The 24,855-nt window shown below is 50.2% G+C and overlaps 2 protein-coding genes across 6 annotated transcripts in view; both read left to right on the top strand.

The window, feature by feature from the left end:
* Positions 1–6,401, top strand: part of SP2 (Sp2 transcription factor) — a 28,082-nt gene extending 21,681 nt beyond the window's left edge. For all 5 annotated transcript variants that reach the window (XM_084749331.1, XM_084749329.1, XM_084749330.1 and 2 more), the window contains 4 exons: positions 2,163–2,475; positions 3,913–4,087; positions 4,249–4,442; positions 5,123–6,401. In XM_084749331.1, the coding sequence (XP_084605457.1) occupies positions 2,163–2,475; positions 3,913–4,087; positions 4,249–4,442; positions 5,123–5,223 (783 nt within the window). In that variant the 3' untranslated portion in view covers positions 5,224–6,401. The remainder of the gene's footprint in view (positions 1–2,162; positions 2,476–3,912; positions 4,088–4,248; positions 4,443–5,122) is intronic.
* Positions 6,402–16,164: 9,763 nt separating this feature from the next.
* PNPO (pyridoxamine 5'-phosphate oxidase) lies at positions 16,165–24,028 on the top strand. The gene is made up of 7 exons (XM_084748304.1): positions 16,165–16,441; positions 18,401–18,525; positions 19,943–20,042; positions 21,329–21,382; positions 21,678–21,806; positions 22,123–22,193; positions 22,367–24,028. Exons 1-7 carry the CDS (start codon positions 16,304–16,306, stop codon positions 22,533–22,535), a joined length of 786 nt encoding a protein of 261 aa, XP_084604430.1. The 5' UTR covers positions 16,165–16,303; the 3' UTR covers positions 22,536–24,028.
* Positions 24,029–24,855: the final 827 nt, after the last annotated feature.

Here is a 24,855-nt window from a genome sequence, read left to right as displayed (position 1 = left end):
TGCTCAAAATACAAGTTTAAAAGTGTAGTCAGGTGTGGGGGTGCCCGCCAGTAATCACAGCGTTCAGGAGGCTAAGGCAGGAGGAGTGACCGAGTGTCTCCATGCCCCGTGATCTTAGCCAACTTAAGCCGTGTTCGACATGGGGCTAGAGAGATGGGTCAGTGAATGAGGGACTGGCTGCTTTTTCCGGAGGATCCAAGTGCCCATGTGTTGGCTCACTGCCACCTGTGACTCCTCCCAGAGGACCCGATGTCCTCCTCTGTCCTCCATCTGCACCAGGTACATGCAAGTTAACAGACATAGACAGTATCATCATCATCATCATCATCATCATCATCATCATCATCAGTGCTTAACACCTGCTCAGTACCCACCAAGGGTGAGGTGAGTCCCCTCACCTGACTCAGGGTATCAAAAACTAGCAGAAAAGAGAAGGTGGGCAGGTTAGGTTCTCTTCAGTTAGTCAACCTGTTTACTTCCTGAAAGAAAGAACCAAGTACAGAATGACAAGATTTTTAACCGGGATCCATCCTAGAAACTGGGAAGGAGATGTGAGGTCTGTGTGTTGTTAAGGATGGCAGTTATGTGTTGTCATTTAGCTGAAAACAGTCTCGGTAATCCAGGAATTAAAAACAACCCCAGTTAAAATCACAGCTGATTTTATTTTCTCAAAAAATTGTTTTCTCCCTGGATCATTTAAGCATAAATTGCCACCTGATTCTCCTCTCACTGCCAAAAGCTTTAACACTAACACGTTCCCTGAAATACTATAGCCACCAAGCTGGTCTCGCTGCATGCTCCAGGTGGTAATTCCAATGTGGTCTAAGGACTGTCCACCTTAATTTCACTTGTCACATCTCTCTAGTCTCTTTTTATCCGAAAGACATCCTCGCATCCCACCTCCATGGGGCCAGGAGTTAGACCCAGGGCTTTGTGGGTCCTAGGCAAGTGCTCTACCCCTGAACTATATCCCCAGCCCACCTTCCTTTTTAGCCTGACTCTCATGACTTTGCTGCTTTTAAAGGTCACAGGCCAGTTGTAGGGTGTCCTTGACTGTGTTTATGCTGAACTGTCACCCAGTGGGTGTGTACCATGTTCTAAGACAGTTTGATTTGTCCCATTGCTGGTGACGGTTACCGTGGCAATGCCTGACCGGTTTCTGCACCTTAACAGTTAACTCCTTTTGTGGCTGGGGAGATGGCTCAGTGGGTAAAGCGCATGCCATGCAAGTGTGAGGACGAGAGTGTGAATCCCCAAGCTGGTTGCAGAAGCTTGCATCTGTCATCGCAGTGCTCACACAGAGATGAGAGGCAGAGACAGGAGACCCACCAGAAGCTTTGAGAGCGGCCAGCATGGCGTAGGCAGAAGTGAACGAGAGGCCCACTCTCACACAAGGCAGACGGCAAGGACTCACACCCAAGGTTGTCCTGTGACTTCCACAAGTGTGCCTAGCACATGTGCACCCATACTTACACATAAACACACATATAGCACACACACAGAGGAGGTAAAAATTACTTTTCTTCCTTCATATTTCATTAGTATTTTGAAGAGAGACAGCATTTTGGGATGAGATAAATACTGTGTTCCTCTTAAAACTTTTTAAAATTTATTATTTTATTATGTGTATGAATGCTTTGCCCATGTATATGTATGTATATTATGTGCAAGCCTAGTGCCTGAGGAGGTCAGAAGAGGGAATCGGATCTCCTGTAAGTGGAATTAGGAATAATAATAAGTCACCACATGGATGCTGGGAAATCTGGGACCTCTGGGAGAGCAGCTGATGCTCTTAACCACTGAGCCATCTCTCCGCCCACTCTGTTTAAAAAAGATGGTTTTGCTATGAAGGTTAAGCTGACTTCTGTGTCACTTTGTAGCCCATGCTGGTGTTGTGCTTTTTTGTTAATCTTCCAATTTTGAGATTTAGCAGTTAATATTTTTCCATGCTAAGCAGATCAAAGGTCTGATTGTAGGTCAGTTACCAGCTCATGCCACTTTAGTGTAGGGCACCATTGGCCCTGTCAGGCACAAGGAGTGCGCAGGGGCGTATTTGGGCTGATTGAAGGAGGATGCCATGACAGGTGTCCCAGTTCTTCCTTGGACAAGGAAGGCTATGGTGCCACCTCTCTTAGTACACTCTCTTCTCTTTGGTCCCTCAGGTTTATATCCGTACACCTTCTGGTGAGGTACAGACAGTCCTTGTCCAGGACAGTCCCCCCGCACCAGCTGCAACCACCTCAGCCACCACCTGTACCAGCCCTGCACTTCGAGCTCCCCATCTGAGTAGCACCAGCAAAAAGCATTCAGCTGCAATTCTCCGAAAAGAGCGCCCCCTGCCAAAGATTGCACCTGCTGGGAGCATCATCAGCCTGAATGCTGCACAGCTGGCAGCCGCTGCCCAGGCCATGCAGACTATCAACATCAATGGCGTCCAAGTCCAGGGTGTGCCTGTCACCATCACCAACACTGGCGGTGAGGGAAAGTCCTGAGGCCAGGGCGCTGGCAGCAGGGCTCCAGATTCAGCATATGGGCATCCTGAGCCAGGCCCCAGCATTTCCAGTATCAGCCATGAAGATGCTGTCCATCCACGATGCTGTCCAGCATTTGCCTGGTCCCCTCCATCCTCAGGGCACACCCATACATACCTTCACACCTGGTCCTTACAGTAGTCATGTGTCCACATAAGATAGCTGCAGATGTTGAATAATGAGGGAGAAAATAGCTATGTTCAAGCAATATACAAACTTGGATTCATTTGGCTGGTCACCTGCTCAGGTCAGGTGACTAAGAGTTATACTAAATAAAGGAAGGCTTTTTTTTTTTTACCAAGACAAGGTTTGTCTGTGTAGCTCCAGCTGTCCTGGAACTAACTCTGTAGAACAGAATGGCCTCTGCCTCCCAAGGGCTGTGGTTAAAGGTGGGTGCCACCGTGCCCAGCAAAGGAAGGCTTCGTAAAGAGAAGGGCTGCTGCCAAGTGGAGGTGGCACTCTCGCCTTTAATCCCAGCACTCAGAAGGCGAAGGCAGGCAGATCTCTGTGAGTTCCAGGCCAGCCTGGAATACAAGGCAAGTCCAAGACGGCAAAGGCTACACACAGAGAAACCCTGTCTTGAAAAACCAAGAGAGAGAAGGAGAGAGAGGAAGCTGCTGTGAGACTGGGTGGCAAGGAAGGGTGTCTGGGTAGCAGGACCAGCCTGTGCCCCACAAGAGCTAATGATGGTCCATGCTGCGAATGCAGCCTTAAGAATAAGAGAGGGACTGAGAGATGGCTCAGTGTTAAGAGCACTGGCTGCTCTTCCAGAGCCCAGGGGTTAATTCCCCTCCCCCACGTGGCTGCTCACTACAGTCTGTAGCTAGCCCCATAGGATCCAGTGCCCCCTTCTGGTATACAGAAATACATGCAGACATAAAGTACATAAATAAAATGTAGAAGAGAAGTGGGGGAGAGCTGAAGCTACCTAGCGCATCTGGTTTGTCCACTTTTAGGAGACACCAAGAGGGAGGACAAGGTAGCCTAGAGTGATTTTCCCCAAAACCCATGAACAAAAATTCCTGGGAGGGTTTCCTGTTAGCAGGTTTAGAATCTCTGGCAGGCCTCCAGCCCTCACTGTCCTCCAGCATATTATAGCCACCTTGACTCTTTTTTTTGTTTAGTTTTGTTTTGTTTTGTTTTGTTTGTTTTTCGGGACAGGGTTTCTCTGTGTAGCCTTGGCTGTCTTGGACTCCCTTTGTAGACCAGGCTGGCCTCGAATTCACAGCGATCTGCCTGCCCCTGCCTCCGGAGTGCTGGGATTAAAGGCATGCACCACCATGCTGAGCTGAGCCATGATTTTTTCCTTAACCTGTCCAGGAGGGAGAGAAGGGCTAGCCTGGGCTTCCATTCCTGAAGTGTATCCTTTTCTCTCCCACAGGACAACAGCAACTGACGGTGCAGAACGTTTCTGGAAACAACCTGACCATCAGTGGGCTGAGCCCCACCCAGATCCAGCTGCAGATGGAGCAGGCCCTGGCGGGAGAGGCCCAGCCGGGGGAGAAGCGGAGGCGGATGGCCTGCACATGTCCCAACTGCAAGGACGGGGAGAAGAGGTTAGTCCCAACCAGGGTCAAACCCACAGCCTGGTATATGCCGTCCCTCCACAAGTCACTCTGGGGACAAGGGGCAGCTCCCAGTTCCTGCCTCCTGCCTTTCCTGTGCTCTCTGACTTGACGCCCATGGCTTCTCCCCACTCTCAACCCAACATCCTCAGGTCTGGGGAGCAGGGCAAGAAGAAGCACGTGTGCCACATCCCGGACTGCGGAAAGACTTTCCGGAAGACATCCTTGCTTCGGGCTCATGTCCGCCTGCACACTGGCGAGCGACCTTTTGTCTGCAACTGGTTCTTCTGTGGAAAGAGGTTCACACGGAGCGATGAACTCCAGCGACATGCTCGAACCCACACAGGTCAGTTGCCTCCCATGCCCTGCTGTCCTGTGCGTCAACGCCCCTGCCTGCCCCAGAGCTGCAGCGTCCAGACCACCCAGGGAGTTCTTGCCAGCCACGGAGATCTTCCCAGAGTCAGAGAGTTGCATCACACAGCCTTGACCTCTTGTCATTTCTGCAGAGCTGTTGTTTAGTAAGCACTGAGCTGGGCTGGAGCAGTGACTGCTCTTCTAGAGGACCCTGACATGGGGTGGGTCACTGGTTCAGACTTTGGATGCTCAGCGCTGAGAATGTCTTCCTGCAAGAAGGAAGGTGTTGATCAAGCTTTAAAGTCCAAGGGACACAGTGCAGAATGGAGCAAGTGTGAGTTCAAGGCCAGCCTGATCTACAAAGTGAGTCCAGGACAGCCAAGGCTACACGGAGAAACTCTGTCTTGAAAAAAAACAAAAACAAAAAAACCAGACTGGAGCAAATGTACAGGGGCTAAAGGACAAGCAGCCAAGGCAAGGGACAAGGAGCTGACTGGAGGGAAGTAGACTAGAAGGGACAAAGGTGCCACCTAAGACGGCAGGAAGGGACCGTGCTGGCAGATATTGAGATAAGGCCAGGCTTTTCCAGGCCCTCGTGCGTGCTGCTGCTTTCTGGGGTGGTAGCAGCATCTATGCACAGATTCTTTGGTAACCGCTATTTCTTCTTCCCAGGGGACAAGCGCTTTGAATGTGCCCAGTGTCAGAAGCGCTTCATGAGGAGTGACCACCTCACCAAGCATTACAAGACCCACCTAGTCACAAAGAACTTGTAAGACCAACTGAGGCAGGAGGCCCTGAAGATGGAACCCCCCATCTGATTGGCCTGGGTCCATGGTGGACAGGAGCCCACAACTGCCCTCACCCCACTCCTGTTCTGTGGCTGTGTTCCCACAGGGAGGGGCTCTACTCCTGTGCTCTCCTCCTTCCAAAGGCCCGTCCCTTCTCACCGTGAGCTCCTGGCCTGCCCAGGCTGTGGACACTGGTCATGCCCAATGAGACGTTCTAAACCAGGACGCGTGGGGACCCTTATTTCCAAAGGAAAAACATGCATTTCACTCCGTCGAGGAGCAAAGTGAGCCCCTTATCCCCACTCCACCCCCTGCCCCGACACTGCCGGAGTCCCATTGTGCCATGCCCCCAACCTGTGCCTCCTTGTCCCCCTCAATTACCTCCCCTTCTGGCCACTAGGGACACCCCTGGGCCCCGCACCCAGCCTCCCACTGACCCCCGCCTCTGTGGAGGGCTGAAAGGCTGCCTCCACTCCACTGCCCAGCCCTGCCACGGCTCTCCTCCAGACATTCCAACTTCCTGTTTGAAAGGTCAGATGCCGGCGGACTCCTCCCAGCCCCTTTTCTACGGAGAACGTTGCCTTACACTCAAACTTCAGATGATGAACACTGTGTACGTGTGTGCTTTAAAGATATTTTATTTAATTGCTCCCTTCTTCCTTTTCTTTGCTAGTCGCCTCCCACTCGCCTGCGTTCAGTTTAGGGTTTTGGGGGGCAATGCTCAGCATAGGAGGATTTTTTTTATTTTTTGGTTTTTTTTTTTCCCTCCCTCTCACTTTTAACAGTTCTTTTCTAAGTGACACAACATTTCAACTCAGATCTGGACTCACATGAGAACACCTTCCATTCTGACCCTCTCCACTCCCTCATCTCATCACCCGACCTGCCCAAGCTCTCTTGTGTACAGTGTATATTGTATAATAGACGATTGTGTCTACGACATGTTTTAAAAAAAAAAAACATATTGCTTGTTATTTTTGAGGCTTTTAAATTAAACAAAAATCCAACTTTATTTTTTGTTGTAACTGCTTGAGGATGTTTTATTAATTAAGTGACAGATTTGTTATCCTTTATTAACGATGTATTTTGTTGGTCAGTATGGGCTGACAAAAATTTTTCTTGCTAATAAATTTAGTTGCCCGAGGCAAAGTCTTCTCTTGGCAGTTGGGCTTCCTTTGTCTGTTTCTTCAGAAGTCTTCAGCGGGGGCTCTCCTGAGGAGGGAGTGACGGACTTTCACCTTACCTCCTGGCCTGGTAGCAAAGGAGGGGAGTGCTCAGAGCACCCCAGTCCTGGGGGAAGGCACTTCCTGTTAAAAGCTAGATGAGTCAAGAGCCTTGGTCCACAGGTTGGGTTTTATAGAAAATACACCTCCCACAGCGTGAGAGTTCTTTTTTTGTTGTTTGTTTAAACATTTATTTACTTATTATGTATACAGTGTTCTACCTGCATGTACCCCTGCAGTCCAGAAGAGGACATCAGATCACGTTATAGATGGTTGTGAGCCCCCACGTGGTTGCTGGGAATTGAACTCAGGACCTTTGGAAGAGCAGACAGTGCTCTTACCCGCTGAGCCACCTCTCTAGCCCCCAGGGTGGGAATTCTTGTGGTGGAAAAGCAAGCAGATCCTCAGGGTCTTCAGCTAGAGGCCCATGCCTCTGGGCTTGAATAGGACTGCAAATCTGCAAATTACGTTGGAGACTGTTTCATTTTGGCAGAACTAATGGAAAAGTCAGGGGCTGTGGTTTATTCAGATTTAAAACTGGAGTTAGTATGTAAGCCTCAGGGCCCTGAAGAGCAGCAGCCAGGCTAGAGGAAGAGGCCAGTCTGCCTCAGACATTAAAAAAAAAAAAAAAACTGAAACACTTGAAAGCCAGGCACAGTAGCGCACACCTGTAATCCCAGCACTTGGGAGACTGAGGCAGGCGGATCGCTGTGAGTTCCAGGCCAGCCTGGTCTACAGAAGGAGTCTAGGACAGCCAAGGCTACACAGAAAACCCTGTCTCCAAAAACCAAACCAACCAAACAAAAAACATGGACACTTTCTGCTTTCCCTCAGACCAGCCAGGACGGCAGCTCTGCTGTCCCAGCCATCCCCTTGCATTCTGTCCTTTGTCAACAGGCATCTGCAATACCAACAGCCTTTCCCCTGTGCTGGTCAGCCCCCACATAGCTGAAAACCAGAAAGGTCATAGAGCTCAAATGGATCCAGGCTCTGTGCCCTTGGGCACTTCAACCACAGCAGAGGGACTCTTGGCTGCCTGTTCTCAAGGCCTTTGGGCAATATTAGACCCACAGCTGGGTCATCCTTGGCAAGAAGCCTTGTTAGCCCACCACCCTGCATCCCAGAGTAGCTGTGCCAGCTGGGGAAAGCTTTGCTGTGTTCTGAATCCTGGGTAGAGCAAAGGGGCATACCAACCCACTGACCTCTTTCTGCCACACACCGCCTCGGGCACAAGGGTTATTCTTCCCCAGGGGCTTGACTCCCTAAGGTCTTCGTCTTTATGCTGAGCTGACTCTGGCTTCTTTTGTAAACAAAATGGTGTGAACCCCCAGCTAGGCAGAAGGAGCTGGCTGGCATAAAAAGGACTCCCTTCTGGGGACAGGAGCTATGGCATTCTACCCTCAGGATGCTTCAAATGTTTTCTTTGTCCAAGAATTATTATTTCAAATTATGTTTAGGTGTGTATGTGTATGTTTGCATCTGGGTATGTACACATGAGTGCCGGTGTCCTCAGAGGCCAGAGACTTCAGATCCCCTGGAGCTGGAGATAGAAACAATTGTGAGCCGGTAGACTGAACCCACATCCTCTGGAAGAGCAGCTTGTGTTCTAACCACTGGATCATCTCTGCAGCCCCTGGATGCCAGAGTTTTATAAAGAAAAGAACACAGTCCACTTAGCAATGATGAGGTCGAGGAACAAAAAGACCCGGAAGACGGCTCAGTGGGTAAAGTGTTTGCCTGTTGCCATGCAAGCATTCTGACCTGAGTTCAACCCCACATCCAAAGCCATGCCTGGTGGTATGTGGTATCCCAGTCCTGGGAGGCAGAGGTAGGCAGATCCTTGGGACTGGCTTTTCAGCCACCCTACCCTAATGAGCAAGTCAGGTCCAAGTGAGAGAGAACCTGTCTCAAAAACCAAGGTAGATGTCTCCTAAGTAAAAACATCCAAAGTTGACTCCTAACCTGTATATTTTTGCACACCAGCATGCATACACACACACACACACACACACACACACACACACACACACACACACACACACACTAAAGATTCAGTAGCAAGTGTAATCTGTGTAGCCTTAGCTGTCCTGAACTTGCTTTGTAGACCAACCTGGCCTCAAACTCAACAGCAGTCCGCCTGCCTCTGCCTCCCGAGTGCTGGGATTAAAGGTGTGCCACCATGTCCAATGGCAAGTGGACTCTTGCCTGGCTTAACCCATCTGTATCTGAGAGCTGCAGTGGCAGAGGCTGGTGCACCTCCTCTCCCCTCCTCTGCCCTCCCCTCCCCTCCCCTCCCCTCCCCTCCCCTCCCCTGAGAAGGAGGCTTCCACCAGATACTTGATGGGGCTCTTGACAGTCTAGGAGCAAGCCACACCCAGAAGCTTAAGGGGCCCCTACAACTCACGGTGGCCCCTCTGCCTGGTCCCTTTCTTAGGTTTTCTGTACCAAAGTTCCCTAGCTCAGTCATTGGCTTGTCAAGCCTCTTTATTGACATATCAGGGAACAATTGTACAGCAATGTTTACACAACACTGAGGCAGGAGATTCTCAGAACAAGGATTGCCTCACTGCAGCTCTCAGATACAGATGGGTTAAAGTCAGGCAAGAGTACACTTGCCATTGGACATGGTGGTGCACGCCTTTAATCCCAGCACTTGGGAGGCAGAGGCAGGTGGATTGCTGTGAGTTCGAGGCCAGGCTGGTCTACAAAGCAAGTCCAGGACAGCCAAGGCTACACAGATTACACTTGCTACTGAATCTTTCCACAGTACACAATAACATTACGCCTACATACCTCTCCCCGACAAAAATCACCTTCACAATTAGAGTAGACCACACAGCGACGCAACAGCCCTTGGAGGAGATGACTAATGAGAGTTAACTGACCATGCCCCTGAGAGTCCAGAGACGTGAGGCAAAGGCTCTGGCTTGGGACAGAACTTGCTACCTTCAACTCGCCTTTATCCTACCCACTTTGTTTTACTTTGCACAAAGTAGCCACTTGTAAAACTTTTGGTCAGTGGGATATAAATTGTGGAGAGCCGAACTGGGATGAGATCCTGCCTCAAGTCTGAGACTATCTGTAAGTCTCCTCTCAGTCTCCTCCTCCTCCTCCTCCTCCTCCTCCTCCTCCTCCTCCTCCTCCTTCCTCACAGCATGTGAAAGCTAGAGCACAGCTTGTAGGTCAGCTTTCCTTCCACTTAGCAGTCGGACTCAGTTTGTCAGCCTAACAGGTACTTCACCTACTGAGCTATCTCTCTAACCCTTGACCAAAAAAAAAACAAAAAACTTTGCCGTCAAGGTGAGATCACTAAAGGACCTGTAGAAATCACAGGACAGGTGGCAGTTGCACACTGAGGGCAGAAGAGGACAGCAACTGTCCTACAGCTCTCCGCCTTATTCCCTTGAGGCAGGGTCTCTCACTGAACCTGCCTATGTATGACTCTTTTCACTGTAGGTAAGCATTTCCTGAGCATGCCTGGTGGCTAGGATTTTTAGGTGGGGCCACAGAGAATAGTCTCCATCACTCCACCCGAGAAGCTCCCAGGCTGATAGACAATACCAGCCACACTGGGTGAACACCACAGAGCAGGTATAGGACGCCATCTGGGTGTCTGAAGAAGGGCTTAGTGACAAAGCCCCAGAGGAGGAAAGTGAGATTTGGCCTCCCCAAGTCTCAACCACAGCAAGTTTCTAAGACTCAGCCCTAAACTGGGGTCCCTGATAAAGTACTCAGGGGCTCAGCTACCTGCTGGCAGGAAGCCAACCTTCACCCTTCTATGTATCTGCCCAGCCCATTGCTGGGGGATAGACCCTCCTCCTGCTTTGGCCTGGAAAACCGGAGGGTCTATCACGCCAGCATCATTACCCCTTGTCCTTGACGTCCCCACCATCCTCCTTAATTCTAAGGAAATTTCCTCTCAACAACCTACAGCTTCAAGTGCCATTTTGGAGGCTCATGACACTAAATTAATATCATCAGCCTCCACCTCTCCCCTAGACTCCAGTTCCCACTTTCCAGACCCATAAACCCTCAACAGCTCTGCTAATAAGTTCACCTTCCCCCCAAACTTCCCCCAGCTGATAGGAAGCAGCACCCATACAGCCTAAAGCCAGTCCTGCTGAGCTGATCTCTCTCAATATTTATCTATCAGCTATGTCCCTGCCCGCACCCTTCACCCCCTCACCTCCCACCTGGACACAACACTACAGTTGTTCCCTGCAGGTTCCGGCTACTAATCTCATCTTCCCTTCCCTGTAATCCACTTGGTCACCGGAGCCAGGTTCTGAATACAAATTCAATCACCAAACTCAAAAAGGAAACCCAGCCAGGCATAGTGGCACATGACTTTAATCCCAGACATGGGTGTTAGGGTCCAAAACTCAATGAAGGAAAGACCCCAGACTCAGATAGAATGCAAGCAGCAAAGAGTGTTTATTTCTGCAGAAGTCCAGCATGCAGGGATCACCGCTCAGGCAGCATGGCGACCCCAAGGTGAGCTCGCAGGCTCTACGGAAAGCCAGTTAGGGAAATTCCAGATACAGTTAGGTCATCTTTAGAAGCATGGGTACAGAAACATCGGGGATTGGCCAGTGCCAAGTCAGGAGTTAGTTATGAGTTAGGGGCTTGCTAAGCCAGCAGTTGAGCAACTATCTCCCTGGCCAGATGTCTTGGCAAACTGATTGGTTGCCCCTTTTCTGTGGTTTTTTTCCTGTAACTGAAGTCTCTACTTTTGAGAAACAGAAACTTAGGCCTATGTTGGCTCAGTGAGGAAACGAAGGCTGTCATGGAGTCGGTTAGGCTTATTTAACCAGGCCCCCCTCAGGGAGGCAGAGGGAGGAGGATTTCTTTGAGTTTTGAGGATACTCTAGTCTACAAAGTGAGTTCCAGAACAGTCAGGGCTACACAGTGAAACCCTGACTCAAAGGAAAAAGGAAGAAAGGAAGGAAAGAAGGAAGGACAAACCAATAATCCAATCAGACAATTAGATGAAAAGGTAGGTTTTGAAATTTTTTTTTATTATTTTATGTATATGAATGCTTTATCTGCATATACACCTACATGCCAGAAGAGGGCGCCAGATCTCATTATAGGTAGGTATGACCCACCATGTGGTTGCTGGGAACTGAACTCAAGACCTCTGGAAGAGCAGCCAGTGCTCTTAACCACTGAGCCATCTCCTCAGCCCTATTTCTTTCTCTTTCTTTCTTTCTTTCTTTTTTTTTTGCGGGGGGGAGGTTTCAAGACCAGTAAGTCCTGGACTCACTTTGTAGACCAGGCTGTCCTTGAACTCACAGCAATCCACCTGTCTCTGCCTCTTAAGTTTTGGGATTAAAGGTGTGCGCCACCACATCTGGCCTTTTTTTATTTCTTGAGACAGGGTTTCTCTGTGTAGCCTTGGCTGTCCTGGAACTCACTTTGTAGACCAGGCTGGCCTCGAACTCAGAGCTCCTCCTGCCTCCGCCTCCGCCTCCAGGACAGTCAAGGCCACACAGAGAAACCCTGTGTAGAAAAGCCAAATAAATAAATGTATGTACGTATGTATGTATGTATGTATGTATGTATGTGTGAATGTGCTGGGCATGGCGGTGCACAACTTTAATCTCAGTACTCAGGAGGCAGAGGCAGGAGGATCTCTGCGAGTTTGTGGTCGGCCTGGTCTACATGGCAGGTTCCAGAACAGCCAAAGTTAGATAGTAGTAAACTGTCCTGCCCTTTTAAAAAGAGAGAGAAAAAAAAGGGGGAAAAAGAAAAATTTCAGAATTAAACAGTCAAGACATAGCCTCGAACCCCACACTTCTCTGCTTGATCCTAAGAAAGTAGTGTAGGTCTCTGTACAACACCATTTTGCAAGACACTGCTTCTTAAGTTAGGCTTTTCTCAAGAAAAGAATAACACTACAAGGCTGAAGTATGGCAAATGCAATACTATTGTGCCCAGATTGTGAGACCCCAAAAGACCACCAAGGAACAGCTTCTGATGCAAACACACAAGCGTCACTTTATTTCAAGCTCGAGCTGGGGCTCTCAATCGTCACCAACACAGCTGCTAGGGACTGAGCGCGCTGAGCTCTGAAAATGCAGGGTTTTTATTGTGGTCACAGCAGGCTGCTAATCACTGGTTAGAACTTAGGTAAGACTTAGGTGAGAGTGTCATGTCTGTCTCTGCGTCCTAAAAGTGGCCTCAGACACAACCAGTCACATCTCATCTAAAAGGACACATAGTTCCTTGCAACATCTGGGTGGACCTTGGGCCATCTGCCCTTGGGCCTTTCCTGTTTGTTGTTCTTGGATTGGCTGTGACTAGGAACAGTAACCAGGGGAAGGCTGATTTGGCCTCCTGGTGGTTTTCTCTAAAACTTAAGTTCTATTCCTAGGCAACAGAAACTTAGGCCTGGGCTGTTTCGGTGAAAACTGAAGCCTATCATGGAGTCTGTCAGGCCCGTTAGGCTCTTTCTTCTTCCCTTTCTCTGGAGTCTGAGCCCCAATCATGGCTTCAGGGTGGTAAGTTCTATTGAATCTTCTGGATTAGGTTGGTATTGAGATCTAAGGACCATTAACTGCACAGTATTTTGTTGTTGTTGTTGTTGTCTTGTTTTTTTAAAGACAGCGTTTCTCTGTGTTAGCCTTGGCTGTCCTAGAGTCGTTTTGTAGACCAGGATGGCCTCAAACTCACAGCTATCCGCCTGCCCCTGCCTCCCGAGTGCTGGGATTACAGGCGTGTGCCATCACACACCCTGCTAACTGCACATCATTAATCCTCTCTCAAAGGAAGGAAATTAGCCTATTGAGGATGTAAGGGCCAAAAGCCAACAAAAGGAGCAGCATCACTAGGGGGCCTAGCAAAGTGGAGACTAAGGTGCTTAACCGTGGTGATGAGGCGAACCAAGACCTGAACCTGTGAACCTGAACCATCCTTGGGCCTGTTCTCTTTCACGTTTGCTCTTAGCCAGGCCCTCCTGGACCTTTGCCAAGGATTCTTCTACTGTTCCTGAATGATCGATGCAGAAACAACATTCCTCTCCTACAGAACCTCTTTGGTTCTGTAATACAACTTCCGCTGGGGAGGTGAGGGATTCCTGTGAATGAGAGGTAGAGTTCTCGATTCTTTCTATGTCCATATCTACTGCTGTTCTGAGACCAGTAAAATGTTGATTTTGAGGCACTAAGGAGGACACCTCTGCCCCAGCTTCAGCCAAGCCTAACCCCAAGAGCATCGTTAGGGTGGTTGGAGTTACTGGCTTCCTGCAGGTCCTAACACTCTCTAAGTGTTTGTAACCGTCTTCTTCAGAACGGTGTATCAGCCGGGGCACTAGTTGGACGAGCACACAAAAGTCCTGAATCTGGTTAAGAACCTTTCCATGTACACGGGGAGTGAGTCCTTTTGAGCAGGCCCAGCAGCCATCACATGGCAGGGGCAAATACTGACGGGTGTTAGCCTAGAGCATCTGACTGCACAGGGGTTGGTAGGCTTTAGGCACGCAACCAAGGCAAAGTCCCTTCCCCGTTACTGACTGTAGAGCTCTGCTAGCAGTTCCCTTTTGTTGTCATCTATATTGTAAGGGGCCATGAGTTTCATTGTGGTACCCTTTAAAAGCTGCGTCTTCATAATAAGGGGGGCTTTGAACTATAGCACAGCCAACAGGACTCGGTTATTAGGTCAAGTCTGGAAGAGCTAAGCACTTGGTAGGTATGCGTCATCAGATGCCATAGTGGGTTTGGAAAGAAATCTTCTTGGGGAGAGACAGTAGAGACACTGGTCAGGGGGCCATCAGGACCATGGGTGATGGGGCTGGGGGGAATCTGCTGGGATGACCATAAGAGGTGTTAACACCTGGTTTGGCTCCACTGTCTTCTGAGGGCGCTGGAAATTGAGTACCTGTTTTATCAAGAACAGGACCCTAATGTCATAGCCTTCCTTATAGAGACGTAGACTGGAAGACATCGGGCCTCCCAGGTCTTAGTCTTTCCCCTACTTCTGTGAAGGTCAGATTCAGAGGGTTACAGTCAGAGCGACTGGGTGAGCCTTTTTTTTTCCTGGTGAATTGGATTAGGGCATTCTGAGAGTTTTACCCGACTACAAGTGTTCTGGCATTTGCACATCCCCATGAGATGCAATAATAACCATCCCATCCCCCACAGATGGTAGTCTCCTCTTTAGGAGTGGGGGCTGGACAGACAAAGAAGCAAGTATCTTTCAACACAAGCCCCGAGTGGTGGCTCACGCCTTTAATCCCAGCACTCGAGAAGCAGGGGCAGGAGGATCTCTGTGAGTTCGAGGCCAGCCTGGTCTACAAAGAGAGTCCAAGACAGCCAAGGCTACACAGAGAAACCCTGTCTTGGAAAAACAAAACAAAAACAAAACAAACAAACAAACAAACAAACAAACAAAAAGAACAGCACAAACCTACTTGTTAGCTTCCAGACAAAGGGAAAATACAGAAAAGGAGTCAGCAGCAAACTTCATAGGTAGCTGCCAAGGAAGAGAGGCTGTCAGACTCTGGCGCCGATCTGGTTTGGCTTTGTTTCTATGGTGCTGGGGGTGGAAGCCAGAGTCTGGTTACCATAAGCACTTTGCCACTGAGCTATAACCCCAGGCCTTAATGAAGTCTTCCTTTTTTTTTTTTTTTTGTTTGTTTTTTGAGACAGGGTTTCTCTGTGTAGCCTTGACTGTCCTGGACTCACTTTGTAGACCAGGCTGGCCTTGAACTCACAGCGATCCGCCTGCCTCTGCCTCCCGAGTGCTGGGATTAAAGGCGTGCGCCACCATGCCCGGCCTTTCCTTTTTTGTTTTTGTTTTTGTATTTGTATTTGTTTTGTTTTCTAGACAGGGTTTCTCTGTATAACAGCCCTGGCTGTCCTGGAAGTCTTTGTAGACCATACTTGCCTCAAACTCAGAGATCCGCTTGCCTCTGCCTCCCGATTCCTGGGATGAAACTCGTGCGCCACCACACATAGCTGAAGTCTTTTTTTTTTTTTTTTTTTTTTTTTTTGAGACAAACTCTTGCTAAACTGCCCAGGCTGGCCACAAATTCATGATCCTCCTGCCTCAAACACCTAAACAGCTGGCTCCGAGACATATTCCACCCACACCTGCCCTCCCTTCCCGACCTCATCCCGGCTTAAACAAAAACACCCATCACAAAAGTAGACTCTTGGCTCCACAATATCCAGAGTACCACCCCACGGCCCTCAGCACCTGTCCTGTGTAGTCCACAAAGCGGTTCAGCCTCTCCTACTCTCAAGCCACTATCTCTCCCTTCAGCCAGATTACCCCCACACCTTTTTCTCTGTGTCCCCATCACCTTGCTTTAGAGTCTGGCCCCAATACCGTGTTTCCTACCCTAAGCTACCAACCCCCGGTTTCCGGGAGGTGCTTCCTACCTTAATGCTATTTTTCAGTAGCCCACAGTAGCCCGGCCACTTAGTGCGGGCGACTCCTCTCCAGCCCCGGGACTTCGCCTTACCCCCGACCCCACTCTCACCCCCACCCTCCACCGCCTCCGCCGTGGCTGCAGCGGTCCCTATACCTTTAATAAACCTCCACCTGCGTGGGAACGGCGGGTGACAGCATTTCCTTGTCCCTCTGCTCCCGCCCCTGGAGACGCTGCCCATTGGCTGGTGGCTTCCTCTGTTCTCGCTCTAATTGGTCTCGGGGCAGGAACCTCAAACCAATGAGCTCTCTGCGTCTGTCTCCTTTGGCTCCAAGAATTTAGGAGTTACTAGTTTGGGCCACTAGCAATTTCTTCCTTCCCCAGGTTAGACACCCAGGCTGAGCAGTTGGTTCCGAACCCGGAGGAACCCAGGGCCAGGCGACGCCGGGTCACGTGGCCGGCTGCCTACATGACGTACGGGCTGCTGAGCGTCACCGTGACGTTCAGGCGACCTGCGAAGTGGCTGGGCTACCTCCGTCACCTGTGCTATCGGGGTGCTGTCATGGACCTGGGGCCGATGCGCAAGAGTTACCGCGGGGACCAAGAGGTACTGCCGCTGCCTCCGGGGCACGGGGAAAGGAGTGTCCCTGAGTCGTCTCCAAAGGGTTGCAGGAGCGCCTTGGGGTCTCACGGGCCCCTTAAGGGGCAGCAGGATTTAGGGGGTCACCCTGATGGGAGAAGAGGCCTTTAGAGACAGCCATTGGGGAAGGCCTCAGGGAAATGTGTGCTCATAGGCCCCTTGTCGCAGTGGCAAGGGGACCTTGACCTCAGAGCCCACCTGGATTGGAATCCAGCCCTTTTCTGTATCTGTAGCTGTATCACCAAGGACAATTTATGCTCTCTGGGCCTCAGTTTACTCACCTGTAAAGTGATAATGCCTGCTTTACAAGGATACTGCGAGTTTGGGTTTGTTTGGGTTTTTTTTGTTTTTTGTGGGTTTTTTTTTATCTTTTTTTTTTTTTTCGAGACAGGGTCTCTCCGTGTTAGCCTAGGCTGTCCTGGACTCGCTTTGTAGACCAGGCTGGCCTTGAACTCACAGTGGTCCGCCTGCCTCTGCCTCCCGAGTGCTGGGATTAAAGGCGTGCGCCACCACGCCCGCTGTTTTTTTATTTTTATTTTTCTAATTTTTTTACTTTTTTATTCACTTAGAGAGGAAGAGAGTGTTTGTACATCAGAGGACAACTTTCAGGAGTTGCTTTTTCTCCTTCCATCAGGAATGAACTCAGGTGGTCAGGCTTAGTGCTCGATGCCTGTACCCGCTGAGCCGACTTACCAGCCTGTGTTTAGGCTTTTTTTTTTTTTTTTTTAAGATTTATTAAGTATACAGTGTTTTGCCTGCATGTACGCCTGCACGCCAGAAGAGGGCATCCTAACTACTGAGCCATCTCTCTAGCCTGTATTTGGGCATTTGTAAACTTTTAAACAGTCAAAATGTGCCAGGTGTGGTTGTACAAGCCTTTATTTTATTTATTTTTGTTTATTTATTTAGGTTTTTCGAGATAGGGTTTCTCTATGTATGTAGCCTTGGCTGTTCTAGACCCGCTTTATAGACCAGGCTGGCCTTGAACTCACAGTGATCATCCTGCCTCTGCCTCCCAAATGCTGGGATTAAAGGCGTGCCCAACCAGCAGTGGTAGTGCACGCTTTTGATATCAGCACTCGGGAGGCAGAGGTAGGAGGATCTCTGAGTTCAAGGCCAGCCTGGTCCACAAATCGAGTTCCAGGGTAGCCAGAGCTACACACAGAGAAACCGTGTCACCAAAAACAAAAAGCAAAACGAACAAATAACAACAACAACAACAATAATAATAATAGAGTGGAAGGTAGGTTGTTTGCAGCTCACTTGGTAGTCTTGCCTAGTATGCACGAAGGCTCTGGGTTCCATCCTTAGCACCAAATGAACTCTGGCATGGTGGCTGGCCCCAGAGTCCAGGGTCACCCTTCTGCAGCACCGTGAATTCAAGACTAACCCAGACGCTCTTCCTTTTTACCGCCCTCAGCAACCTCCGGGGCCTTTTCTTTTCCTTCCTCGGGTCAGGGACCCAAAAGATCAGTCCAGAGCTACAGTGGCTAAAGTGTGATTGTACGTGACCATGTCCAGGAGTGCTTGGCTCCAATGGGGGTTTTCATGAGACCATGAGAAATAATGAGGTGACCCACAGCAACTTCTCCTTCGTCCTTTCCTGGTTAGGAGACTTGCTTCATCACCTGTAAATGGTTTTTTGAGACAGGGTTTCTCTGTGTAGCCTTGGCTGTCCTGGACTCCCTTTGTAGACCAGGCTGGCCTCGAACTCACAGCGATCCGCCTGCCTCTGCCTCCCGAGTGCTGGGATTAAAGGCGTGCACCACCACGCCCGGCCTTAAATGGGGTTTGTTTGTTTGTTGTTTGTTTCAAGGTCAGGGTTATGAAGACTAAATGCATTTACATTTTGAAAAGCACCTCAACCCGTACCAGGGTGCACAGTAAGTGTTCTGCGTTCATTAGAGGCAGCCTAACTCTTTCTAGGCATTTGAGGAGACTCAGTTGACCTCGCTGGACCCCATCAAGCAGTTTGCTTCCTGGTTCGAGGAGGCCGTTCAATGTCCGGACATAGGGGAAGCCAACGCTATGTGTCTGGCTACCTGCACCAGGTATGCGCAGCCACGGGCCCCTGTGTGGGTGGCTTCAGAGGGAGCTGGGGACTTAGGAAAACCCAAACTAAGTACGCTCAACTTTATGTCTCCCGTTCAGTTATTAAAGCCTCAGTTGGGCCGGGGCGGTGGTGGCGCACATTTTTAATCCCAGCACTAGAGAGGCAGAGGCAGGTGGATCCCTGTGAGTTCGAGGCCAGCCTGGTCTACAATGCAAGGACAGGCCAGCCAAGGCTACACAGAGAAACCCTGTCTCAAAAAACAAAACAAAACAAAACGCCTCAGTTGAGTTACTTGTTGTCTCTGAGCTCCAGGAAACGGAGTCCTTAACTGGTAAACCAAAAGCCAGATAACTGATTACCTGTCAGTGACATATGCATTTCCTTATGCATCTTTACCTGGATACACCCATGGCTTCCCTCATGCCCCTATCTGCTGCATCTCCTGGGACTGTGCCTGAGGCCCTCTCCCTCTCTAATCCAGCATAGGATTTGCCAGTCAGTCATAACCCTCTGAGAAATCTCTTTTTTTTTTTTTATTAATTTATTTTTATTACATCTCAACGGTTATCCCATCCCTTGTATCCTCCCATTCCTCCCTCCCTCCAATTTTCCCCTTACTCCCCTCCCCTATGACTGTTCCTGAGGGGGACCTCCTCCCCCTGCATATGCTCATAGGGTATCAAGTCTCTTCTTGGTAGAGAAACCTCTTATGTTAGCCTCTTACTCAACATTTTTTGTCCCTTTTCACTAAAGCACCAGGCATCAGGACAGGGCTCTGCCACTCTGGGTATCACGCAGAGCTCTGAACAGAGGCCCGTCTGTCAATGCCCTCTTTTTTCAGCGTTGTCATAGCAAAGTGCTTTGGGCTGGGCAGCTTAGGCAACATTAGTTTACTGTCCACACAAGTCCAAGAGCAAGTGGCTGTCAGGGATGATGTCTGCTGAGGCTTTTGAAGACAGCCACCCCCTTGCTGTATCCTCGTGTGACCAGACACCAGTCTTAACTGGATTAGAAAGTCCCATCCCTCTGGCTGCATGTAACCTTATTGCCTCCCTAAAAGCCTTTATCGTCTAAAAGCAGTCTCATGGTAGTTGGGGCTGTGTGCCATACATCCCTTAGGGGGACACTGTTCATCCACAAGGAGCCCCCAGACACTGGTATCACACTTGTACCTCCAGGACAAGTTCCCCAAGGGATATTGTTTGATGGCACTGGGCCCCACAGTTTGACTCTGCCGGTTTTTTTTTGTTTGTTGTTTTCAGTTTGTGACTGCGCATTTGTCCATGTAATTTGCGTGATTGATAATTTGCCTCACGAAGGGGCGTGGCTTCATGAAGGGGCGTGGCTTCATGAAGGGGCGGCTGTGGGGCAGGGTGAAAACACAAGTGGGTTCTGACCTGATGCTCTGCCCTTAGAGACGGAAAACCCTCTGCCCGCATGCTGCTGTTGAAGGGCTTTGGCAAGGACGGCTTCCGCTTCTTCACTAACTACGAGAGTCGGAAGGGGAAAGAGCTGGTGAGGGTCAGGATGAATCTTCCTGGGGCTGATGGGACTTGCCTCCACCCTACCTTACATAGCCTTTTCATGATTCCCCCGGCTCCATACATTTCTTTTTCTTTTTTTTTTCTTTTCTTTTCTTTTTCTTTCTTTTTTGTTGCACGGTTTCTCTGCGTAGCCTTGCCTGCCCCAGACTGCTTAGTAGACCAGGCTGGCCTCGAACTTACGGCGATCGCCTGCCTCTGTTCCCCGGTGCTGGGATTAAAGGCGTGGGCCACCACGCCTGCCCCTCTCTTCTTGCTTCAAGGCATTTGTACTGTGAGTGAATGAGCCACATTTCACCAACGTGGTCTGCTACCCAATCAGCTGCCGTTCCTTTCTGTCTCACACCTGTGGGTTCCCGAATCAGGGAAGCCTTCCTTACCTAACACCGAGTGGGCCCGGGCGGGTACCTGGCACTGTTTGCCAGCTGCGCACCTCACAGCTTTTCTTTGTCATTTTGGTTATGTGATTAGACGATTGACACTTGTCTCCTCTGCTACACAGTAAGCTCTATGGAGTAAAGGCTGCCACTTTTATTTAATCAGTTTTGTCCCCAACATCTGTTCTAAGGTGCACAGGACTTAGCGTTTCATATGCATTTGGTCATGCCACCCGGAGATGCATTTCACATAAACTCTCAAAGCTCCGTGAGTGAAGCCGGATATGGTAGCTCACACCTCCGAATATTCAGGAGGCTGAGGCAGGAGGATTACCACAAACTTAAGTCAGTCAGTCTAGGCTACAGAGTAGGACCCTGTCTCAAAAAACAAGAACAGGGCTGGAGAGATAGCTCAGAGGTTAAGAGCACCGGCTGCTCTTCCGAAGGTCCGGAGTTCAATTCCCAGCAACCACGTGGTGGCTCACAACCACCTGTAATGAGATCCAGTGCCTTATTGTGGTGGGCAGGCACACGTGTGGGGCAGAATACCGTGTAAATAATAAATAAATCTTTTAAAAAACAAAACAAAACAAACAACAAACAGCCAAAATTACAACTGTGGTGATTAGAATGGCCAAACCTCACACTGGTGTTAAACCAGTTTAAATCCGGCTCTACCACTGGCTGTGTGAACTTACTACTCAGCCCCTGAGAGCCTGCCTCCAGATGTGTCACGGGATGCTCACCCTTGAGGGTTTAAGTGAAATGTAACAGTGAGTGCATCTGTTGATGCTCTCCGACTCCGTCTCCTGCCTCCCTCCTATGTGTAGGAAGCATCATCTTTGTGTTCCACTGGTACCTATGACTTTTCTCTTGTTTCCAGGACTCGAATCCCTTTGCCTCTCTTGTCTTCTACTGGGAGCCCCTGAACCGACAGGTAAGTGAGCATTCCTAAGACAGTCCACTTCCGGTGGGCTAGGTGGGCAGGGGTGAATTTGTAAATGAATATAGGGGGGGTCCCCAGGCCAGGCACATACTCTGTCTGGCCCTAGGCACTCTGCCTCTCTCTCTCTCTCTCTCACACACACACACACACACACACACACACACGTCTCAGTCTGGTGGGAGCCGGAGTATTGGGGCAGCTGATAGAACAGTGAGAAACAGGGGCTGTGCGGGTGGGAAAGGTAGAAAGCAGCAAGTGTCACCTGGGCGGTGCCTTCCACGAGCAGGTCCGTGTGGAGGGCCCTGTGAAGAAGCTGCCCCAGAAGGAGGCTGAGAGCTACTTCCATTCCCGCCCCAAGAGCAGCCAGATCGGGGCTGTGGTCAGTCGCCAGAGTTCTGTGATCCCCGATCGGGAGGTAAGTGGGCTCCTGTGTGATCCTCTTGATGCCTGAGGCCCTCTCTCCGCTCACCCCCGGAGGCTGTCTCCAGAAGATGCCGGGGGCCCTGTCAATCTAGCGGAGAGAAAAGGATGATGTCCTTAGTGGAGAAGAGTAGGGTGATGGGAAACCGGCCTCCTCGGTCTGGCCCTCCTGTTGGCCAGTGCCCTGGTCTATCTTCTTCACCTCTGTCCCCCATACCTGGCCTGGGCCCTGCCCCAGAGCCTAGGTTGGTAAGTCGTTAAGAGGCTCGTGGCCCTAGCCTGGCTCTTCCTCTGTCCTCTTCTTTGAACAGTACCTGAGAAAGAAAAATGAGGAACTGGGGCAGCTCTACCGGGAACGAGAGGTGCCCAAGCCAGAATACTGGTAAGTGATATCTGTGCCTGGTGGCCATCCAGGAAGGGGACACTGGGGCCCTGTCTGTGGAGCCACCTCCCTCCTTCTCTGGGAAGCCCTCCGCTGCATCTCAGGAGCATCCTCCAAGAGAGCTAGGCATGAGAGTGGGGATGGGCACACTAAACCTCCGCTTCTTCCCGTAGGGGGGGCTACATCCTCGACCCCCAGGTGATGGAGTTCTGGCAAGGCCAGACCAACCGCCTGCATGACCGCATTGTCTTCCGCCGAGGCATCTCAAGAGGAGACTGCCCTCTGGGACCCATGACCCACCAAGGGGAGGAAGACTGGGTATATGAGAGACTTGCACCTTGACTCTGGACAAAGAAGGTTGGGGAGTCATCAGCTGGAAGAGAGTGGGATAGGGCTGTTAAAAGAGCAGGGTAAAGGGGTCTGGAGAGATGGCTCTGAGGTTAAGAGCACTGGCTGCTCTTCCAAAGGTCCTGAGTTCAATTCCCAGCAACCTACATGGTGGCTCACAACCATCTATAATGTGATCTAACGCCCTCTTCTGGCCTACAGGTGCACATGCAGGCAGAGCTCTGTATACGTAATAAATAAATCTTTAAAAGGGGGGGTAGGTGAAGGACTGGGAACCGGATCTACCTTTCTCTGTCTTTGTTTCGGTTTAAAGTAGGCAACACCCTACCACAGAGCCAGAGTCACAGTTGTTTTTTGTTTCTTGGTTGTTTTTGGGTTTTTGGTTTTTTTTTAACCTTTTATTTTAAGACTAAGTTGCCTTGGCTGGCCTTGAACTCACTGTGTTATGTATCCCACACAAATCTTGACCCTGAGTTCCTCTTGCCTCAGCCTATTGAGTAGCAGTGATTCCAGGAGTGAACCACCAGGCCCAGCTCTAGGCCTTGCTTTTTAAAAAAAAAAACAAACAAACCAAAACTTTGGTTTCTTTTGTTTTTTGTTTATTTGTTTGTTTTTGCTTTTTCAAGACAGAGTTTCTCTGTGTAGCCACAGAGCCACCTGCTTCTGCCAACCCGAGTACTGGGATTACAGGTGTGTGTCACTGTGCCTGCTGCTTCTTCTTCCTCCTCCTCCTCCTCCTCTTTCTCCTCCTCTTTCTCCTTCTCCTTCTCCTTCTTCTTCTTCTTCTTCTCCTGTCTTTGTTTTCAAGCTTAGCCCATTTCCCTTCCTATCCCTTAAACCCAAGCCTCCAGGACTCACGCTCTGAGGTCCCTGGACTCAGTTGGTGTCAGTTGACAGCTGGAGTAGAGAGAATCACAGTGGAAAGGAGCTCATAATTATTTCTTTGGCTCTGCCCATGGTTTTGGGAAAGGCCGTCTCGGGAGCTGCAGCTGCTTTGACTCTCCCTCAGTAACAGCAGTCAGGCTGCAGAGGTGTGTGGAAGGGAGCCAGGCCAGGCCATGTTTGCTGTGATTCAAAGAGCCATTATTTGTTCTGGTTGGCCATGAACTTGTTACTCTGGACACTGTACTTTTGACTTTGTGGCTGTGTGCTTCAGTGTCCATCACTGTCAAAGGCTTCTCCTGAGGCAGCCCTCCCCCCCCCACCCCCCCACCCCGTGTTGATCCCCGACTTAAGCCTGGGTCCAGGAAGGACATTGACACTGACCACTCGCCAGGGACCCTTACCTACCACACCCCTTTTACTGATGTGCCATGGACTGTGACTTTATTAATACATACCTATGGGTTGTGGAGGAGAAGTGTTGTACCCCACCTCTGATTGGGGGTTGTATATGCCCCCCAATTTTTAGTGTGATCTCAACTGTCGTTTCCAACGTGCAAGTGTGTAATAAAAACTTGTCAGCCATGTGTGATATTAATGTTTAACCAGAGTTCATCTTCTCTGTCCCCACGAGGCACCTCAACATTCAGCAAAGCTGGGGAGTGAATCCACAGGCTTTTTCTCCCTCCTAGCTTCTGGCGGCGAGACAGGTTGGGTCCAGCAGGGGGAGCTCACTGGCTAGGGGGTTGGCCTTCACTGGGCAGTGGAGACCAGTTCCAGGCAGCCTCTCTGCCTCCCCCTTCCTCTGGTTGGGTTGCTTCCCAGTGAAACTGTGCTTGCTAACCGTAGCCTCTCCCGACTGGGGCTCCTGCACATATTTGCACTCTGGGTTCCTCTTCCTCCTCCTCCTCCTCCTCCTCCTCCTCCTCCTCCTCCTCCTCCAAGCAGCTCCTGAAAATGTGCAACCACCTTGCTTGGATTCCCTGGGGCTGCTGGATCTCTCTAACCAGCCACGGCCTCCAGTTTAGGGGGGACATGCTCTATCTCCCTGGAAGTTTCCTGCCGAGAATGGTGGTGCATATAAAAGGCTTGGAGACCAGGAAGCCCGGGAAAGGAAGTGCCTGGACTACAGCTCAGCCTGCTTGTCTAGCATGAGTGAATTCAATCCTCGGCGGCGGCGGCGGCGGTGGGGGTGGGGTAAAAGCCAGGTGGTATGGATCATGCCTGTAATCCCAATAATTGGGAGGGAGGGGCAGGGGGGCAGATTGATATGAGTTTGAGGTCAGCCTGGGCTACATAGTAAGTTCCAAGCCAACCTGGCCTGCAGTGTGAACGCCTGCCTCAAAAGAAAAGGAAAACCAGACATGAGTCTACACCCAGTGCCAATCTTCATTCCCCACGTGGGGTTAGGGAATCTTGGGATGGGCTGATG

The sequence above is a fragment of the Acomys minous genome, assembly GCF_964271855.1.
Source record: "Acomys minous genome assembly, chromosome: 12".
Taxonomy (NCBI): domain Eukaryota; kingdom Metazoa; phylum Chordata; class Mammalia; order Rodentia; family Muridae; genus Acomys; species Acomys minous.
Note: the sequence above shows the minus strand (reverse complement) of the source record. Positions and strands in the feature narration are given on the sequence as shown.